General features: G+C 43.5%; 1 protein-coding gene across 1 annotated transcript; it reads right to left on the bottom strand.

Moving 5' to 3' along the window:
• Positions 1–673: 673 nt before the first annotated feature.
• LOC144492323 (C-C motif chemokine 5-like) lies at positions 674–2,805 on the bottom strand. The gene is made up of 3 exons (XM_078210315.1): positions 2,456–2,805; positions 1,613–1,721; positions 674–1,511 (listed from the first exon to the last, which is right to left on the bottom strand). Exons 1-3 carry the CDS (start codon positions 2,538–2,540, stop codon positions 1,415–1,417), a joined length of 291 nt encoding a protein of 96 aa, XP_078066441.1. The 5' UTR covers positions 2,541–2,805; the 3' UTR covers positions 674–1,414.
• Positions 2,806–6,949: the final 4,144 nt, after the last annotated feature.

The following is a 6,949-nucleotide window of genomic DNA, read 5'->3' as shown; positions in this document are numbered from 1 at the left end:
TCCAATCTGCAGGGACTCTTCCAGAGTCCATAGAATCCTGGAAGATGACCACCAAGGCATCCAATATTTCTAGAACCACTTCCTTAAGTACTCTGGGGATTTATCTACCTTCAATCCCATCAATTGTCCCAACATTATTTCTCTACTAATATTGATCTCTCTCAGTTCATCCCTTTGGGGAATTACAGTGCTTCCCACACATTCCCACATGCTGCAGTCACTGCATGCCACCAGCCTTGTCACTTCTGCCCAAGTTTATTTATTTAATTAGTTAATAAATTACACTGATAAAGTAATGGAAAGTTACATATACCTAGTTTGTGGATAAAAGAAAACAACTCAACAACCACTGGAGGCTGAAAAGTTTTAAATAAAGGAGGAGCTCTTTCCCCTCTGAATCCCATGTGAAAATTCCCGAGAACACCCTGTTTCTGCGACTTTGGCACAGTCTCCATTCCATGCTTTGAAGGGCTGAATGGCCTTCTCCTACTCCTCTGCTCCCATGACAGCTGAATGTGCCGTGGATACTTGCGCATTCTGTTTAAAGCCTCAGGATCATTAATCAGCTCACAGTGTGAGTGAATGGAAAATGAGGATGGAAACAGGGAGGTAATTCAACACTGTTCATCTGTTGAATAAAAATGAAGAATGAAGCTGCTTTGAGACAACAAGAGAAACTTAATCAAAAATCTCCTTTATTTCATCATCACATTTTCAATTTATAAAAAGCAGGAGCTGAGAAATCAGTGAAGAAATGAGGGAAGAGAAGGGATCAAATAATAAAAACATTGAGATTAGCAATCAAAACAGAGAATCCTAATGTCTCCCTCACCCATTATCCCCAGTGTCTTCCCCATCCCACAAACAGTGTCTTCCCCAACTACTCCCCCAGTGTCTCCCTTCCCCCCTCCTTCAGTGTTTCCCCCATCCCCAGTCTCCCCTACCCCCTGCACCAGTATGTCCCCCTCCACCAGTTTCTCCCTGACCCCTAGTGCCTCCCCACCAACTTCCCCATTGTCTCCCAGTGTCTCCCCACCCCCTCCTTTCTCTGACCCCTCACTGCTGACCCAGTTGTGAGAGCTGTGGTTGTAATTCTGTTCATCTTCTCTGGCCAAAGACAGTCAGGGGTCTGAGGGACAAACCCCACTGAAATGGGGAGACTGATTGTTTATACTCACACAGCCTCACACTGTTGAATGTGCAGTCTATGGAATATTGCCCGACCTCAGGGCTTTCATTGGCTGGGACCCACATTGATACAGTGACACCATTTTTTTTCTGTCACTTTTGGTGACTGTGGTTTACACGGGAAAATGTAGTTACCATGGCAATTTTTAATGCTAATTATCACATCAACAGTCTCTGTATTTTAAATGGTTTTAAAGTGCTGTGATTTCAACGTCTTCTTCTCTCTTCACTTCTTCAGTCCCTTTTCCAGAAATCTGACTGCGGTTTGTACCCATTTCTCATTTGCTTTGGCACAAATTCTCATCTTCCGTCTGTTTGTAAATCTGAAAGAATGAAATGAGATGTCATTATCAGAGAGTTACAGACACCAGCTCCATATCTTTCATTTCAACACACTGTGGTCAAAACACCTTGAAAGACTTACACAATGGCGGGAATGGAGCAGCCAATTGTTTTCTTGTAGCTTACTAGCCTTTTATGAACAATCGGAGTGGGTTTAAAATTCTCACAACATTCGATTGTTACAGTGCCAGCTGCAATGAGATGGAGAAAGAGACACAGTTAAATATGGGATGGGTATCACAGCAGATTCTCGCTGATAGTAACATTATCCTTCAGCTGTTTCCATAGAAATACATCAACAGAAATGAAACAGACCATTTGGCCCAACTGATCTGTACTGTTGTTTATAAACCTCCTTCAATAGTCACCTCTCAGCTTTCACTTTTCTAGAAAAAAGACACAATCTGTTCAATCTTTCTTCTCTGTTCTGGGATCATAGTTTGGGCGGCACAGTAGCACAGTGGTTAGCACTGTGCCTTACAGTTCCAGGGGCCTCGGTTCGATTCCCAGCTTGGGTCCCTATCTGTGGAGTTTGCACATTCTCCCGTGTCTGCGTGTGTTTCCTCCGAGTGCTCCGGTTTTCTCCTATAGTCCAAAGATGTGCGGGTTAGGTACATTGGCCATGCTAAATTGCCCCTTAGTGTCCTGGGATGTGTAGGTTAGAGGAATTAACGGGGTAAATATGTGGGGTCACAGCGATAGGGCCAAATGAGATTGTTGCCGGTGCAGACTCAATGGGCCGAATGGCCTCCGACTGCACTGTAGGGATTCTATGATTCTATATTTGGAATAAACACATTGAAAACTAATAAATAATATGTGCAATTGGTGGAAGCCAGCAGACTATTTTAAACTGTCTGTCACAGTTTAGTTCATTCTGACATTCTCGGAGAATATTGCCAATAAGGAAGTCTCTCTCTCTTACCCGGTGAAGCAGCAACATCCTGGATCAAGCAGATCAGCAGTGTTCCCAAAACAGCAGCAGCCACACAGTGTGCTGTCTTCATCATGTCCTTGCCCAACTTGGGAGTGTTGAGTGTTGAAGAGTGAGTGTGCGTTGTCAGGAACCAGTTATCACCTCATGGTTTATATTGTGTAAAACTGCAGAGTCTGCAATAGGGAGACCCCCTGGAACTTTGCCCATTCGCCAGCAATGAAAGTTCTCAGTGTGATTGTTCCTCCATTTCGGCATTCCCTGAAATGGGAAGTACATGTTGTTCTGTGAATGGGAGTTCTTGGGTTAAGCTGCACTGAATGCCTGGAACTTCCTGGTTCGGTGATTCTTCGACTGTCAGCTCATTTTCCCCAGATAATCTCACCACTTCCCCATCTGGGCAAAGAGATAACCAGTGAGAAAAATCGAGCTTTCTGATTGGACCATTCCACATTGTGGGACACAGGTCTGAGGAGGCAGTGAGTTTAAACATCAAAATATATCAGTGTGTGTGGAAAAGGCATAAAGACTGTCTTTCCGTAACTGTCTTGCACCATCTCGAGACATGTGAGAATGCTTCACAGTCACTGAAACTCTTCTGACATGTTGTCACTGTTGTAATATAGGGAAGGCAGCAGGAAATTTGTACACTGCAAGATCCCACAAACAGCAATGTAATTATCGCCAGATAAACTGTTCTGATGATGTTGATTGAAAGATGTATAATTCCCAGGACACCAGGGAGAGCTGCCCTGCTATCCTGAATAAAGTAAGAAGTTTAACAACACCAGATTAAAGTCCAACAGGTTTATTTGGTAGCAAAAGCCACAACTCCTAAATAAAGCCATGTGATATTTTACCCCACCTTGAGAGGGCCGACACGGCCTTGTTAGAATGTAACTCGTGATAACATTGCATCTGTTGTGATGTGACCAATGGTAACAAGCTGTAAGGGTCAGTTGGCTGAGTAAACCATGTCACCAATGAGAGAATGCCGTGATGACCAGCTGACTCAGTATAAATTAGAACATGTTGGGAATTGTGGGGAACTTGGAATGGCTCAGAGTGAGGCCTCAAGTTTGGAGTAATGATGTTTCTTTATAAAAGCTTTTCTTTGATTTATAAGTTGGAGTAAGTTTTGTTATATTTTTATTGTCTACACTGGAAGAATTCCTTCTGGATCAACAGGCCTCAGATTAACATCACCCATGAAATGTGGGCAGCCCAGGCAGTGCATCATTCCCTCTGTGCGGCATTGAAATGTAAACCGAGGTTTTGTGCTCCAGGTTTCTGAGTGGATTTTGAGGCTCTGACCTGTGTGAGTGGTGAGAGTGAGACCCAATGAGCCACAGCTGAGAATGAGATCAGTGATGATGTTAATGAAAAGATTGTCAATATTTCTGAGCTGCTCCTTGTATCCTGCAATCTCCGAGTGGGAATTGGTTAGCAACCAGACTGTAGATATACTCTGATATCCATTTAACTCTCCTGCGTTTGCACCACTTTGAAACAACTTACAAAGTAGGCACGATGTTCTAAAGCATGATACCAAACTCTCCAACATGTGACTGACCATGCCATTCCATCATGTGCCCATAGATTAGCACACCCATAATGTTAACCCTTTATACTCCGCACAAATGTCACATTGTAGATATCAGAGAATGGAATGTAATCATTCTCTTTACACAAGGGAGTTAGTTACCCTCGAGAATCATAGAAATCATAGAAATCATAGAAACCCTACAGTGCAGAAGGAGGCCATTCGGCCCATCGAGTCTGCACCGACCACAATCCCACCCAGGCCCTACCCCCACTATATCATTAATATTTATCACAAAACTGGAATGTTACAAGTGTTGGGAGAATTGCTTTGTGGATCCAGTCCTGAAACACCTTCAACATTCTGCCCCAGTAGAGGATTCACCACATTTGAGGAGAGTATTTCACTGCATCAGTCACTGCAATTGAAATGGTTTTAATGGTGTTGCGCTTTCATTGTCTTTTTCATTCAGTCTCCTTCTCAGGTCTATCACTGTGGATTTAACCCATTCTTCATTCACTCATCAGAAACCCACTTTCCAGATCTCCCCCCCCACCCCACCCCCCGCCACCCCCCCATTTCTCCCCAACACAAATTAACTCTCTGTGAATGGATTCTCAGTACGATTGAGTGTCAGTGTGAATGGATTCTCGAGTGTGAATGGATTCGCAGTGTGTATGGATTCGCAGTATGAATTGATTCTCAGTGATAAGGAATTCCAGGGTATGAATGGGTTCTCAATGTGAAATTGATTGTCACTGAGAATGAACCCTCAGGGGAGGCGATAGCCTAGTGGTATTTTCGCTCAACTATTAATCCAGAAACTCAGCTACTGTTCTGGGATCCAGTTTTGTATCCCACCACGGTAAATGGTGGAATTCGAATTCAATAAAAGTATCTGAATTAATCCTCAATGTGAATGGATCCTCAGAATGAATTGGCTCTCAATGTAATTGGATCATCAAAAATGAGTAGGTTAGGGGGATTAGCTGGGTAATAATGTGGGATTATGGTGAGGGAGTCTACGATTCTATGAATGCTCAGTGTGAATGGATCCTCAGTATGAATGGATCTTCAATGTAAATGGGTCTTCAATGTCAGAACATTGAATACAGAAGTTGGGATGTGTTGTTGAAGTTGTACAAGACATTGGTAAGGCCACACTTGGAATACTGTGTACAGTTCTGGTCATCCTATTGTAGAAAGGATATTATTAAACTAGAAACCGTGCAGAAAAGATTTACTCGGGTGCTACCGGGACTTGATGGTTTAAGTTATAAGGAGAAGCTGGATAGACTGGGACTTTTTTCTCTGGAGCGCGGTGGCTTAGGGGTGATCTTATAGAGGTCAATAAAATAATGAGGGGATAGATCAGCTAGATAGTCAAAATCTTTTCCCAAAGTTAGGGGAGTCTAAAACTAAAGGACATATGTTTAAGGTGAGAGGGGAAAGATACAAAAGGGTCCAGAGGGGCAATTATTTCCACACAAAGGGTGGTGAGTGTCTGGAACAGGAGGTAGTAGTAGAGGCGGGTACAATTTTGTCTTTTAAAAAGCGTTTAGACAGTTACATGGGTAAGATGGGTATGGAGGGATATGGGCAAAATGCGGGCATGGACAAGTTGGGCCGAAGGGCCTGTTTCCATGCTGTCAATCTCTGATTCTATCACCCTAAATGAAAACTCATTGTGAATGGATTCTTAGTGTATGTGAATCATCTGTATGATTGGATTCCCAGGGCCTGATTTTACCAAAACATCGCGCCCGAAAACGGGTGCGAAATCGCAGTAAAGTTGGGTGTCGGGCCTATACCGCGATCTGCACCCGATTCCGAGCAGATCGCGGCTTTACCGACACCCGATTTGGGCTCGGGTCCGGCGATTTAAATGCATTTGCATTCTTTTAAATTGACATAATGAACCGCGCGCCCAACTCTACCGCCAAATCCCACTTTACCGTCTTCTGGTCCGATCCGCGTCCGCGCTGTTATCGACCTGCAAAATGAAAGTCTGAAGTCGCCGCTGCAGCCTCCGAAGAGCGGGGTCAGAGACTGCAACGGCTCCCTGACCGTTAGGATTGTATTCACTGGATTCCTGAAGAATAAGGGGGTCCTCATACAAACCTATAAAATGCGAAGAGGATTAAATGCAGGAAGGATGTTCTTGATGGCAGGGCTTGCAAAACCAAGAGTCACAGTCTTGGGATACAGGGTACACCGTTTAGGACTGTGATGAGGAGAAATGTCTTCACCAAGAGCAGTGCCGGATTTAGGCACAAGCTAAACAAGCTACAGCTTTGGGCCTCACAATCCGCAGGGGCCTCACAAAATTTCAGAAGGTTTACAATGAAGAGAACATTTAAGAGCGGATACCAGAAAAGAAAAAGAAAGCACCAGCTTGAAGAGCAACTCAAAAAATTACCAAAATCTATGAGAGAGATCAAGCCAGCCAAATGATAAATATGTAATCAGTAAATGCATTCATTTGAAAATAATTTGTATTTTTCACTTTAAATACCTTGCTATTAAATAATTAAAAGGCATAATTATGTTTTCAATTTTTTTGTGGCGACCCAAGGTCCTGTTTTGGTACACACCTTTGTGAGACCTTTTGGTGTAACTTTTTAACAAGGGGCCTCCAAGCTTTATATAGCTGAGGGCCTCACCAAGTCTAAACCCGGCACTGATGCTAGAGCATGGTAAGTCTGTGGAATTTATTACCACAGAAAGCAGTTGAGGCCAAAATTGCTCTGACAAAATTGTAATAATCTTACCAAGACCAGATTCCGTCACCATCACCCTTTATTTGCAGTGTTTTTCGAATGCCATTCAGCGGCTACAGAGTATAGGTCAGCCCAAGTCTTTTGACTGCCGACCTGAGTGAAGCCAACCGGTTCGAAACCCCCGCTGCTTCTTCCCTATTGGGCAAGCTTCCACTCGCCTAA

The sequence above is a fragment of the Mustelus asterias genome, chromosome 4, assembly GCF_964213995.1.
Source record: "Mustelus asterias chromosome 4, sMusAst1.hap1.1, whole genome shotgun sequence".
NCBI classification, from domain to species: Eukaryota; Metazoa; Chordata; class Chondrichthyes; order Carcharhiniformes; family Triakidae; genus Mustelus; species Mustelus asterias.
The sequence above is the reverse complement of the archived record's forward strand: the minus strand, read 5'-3'. Positions and strand labels throughout refer to the sequence as shown.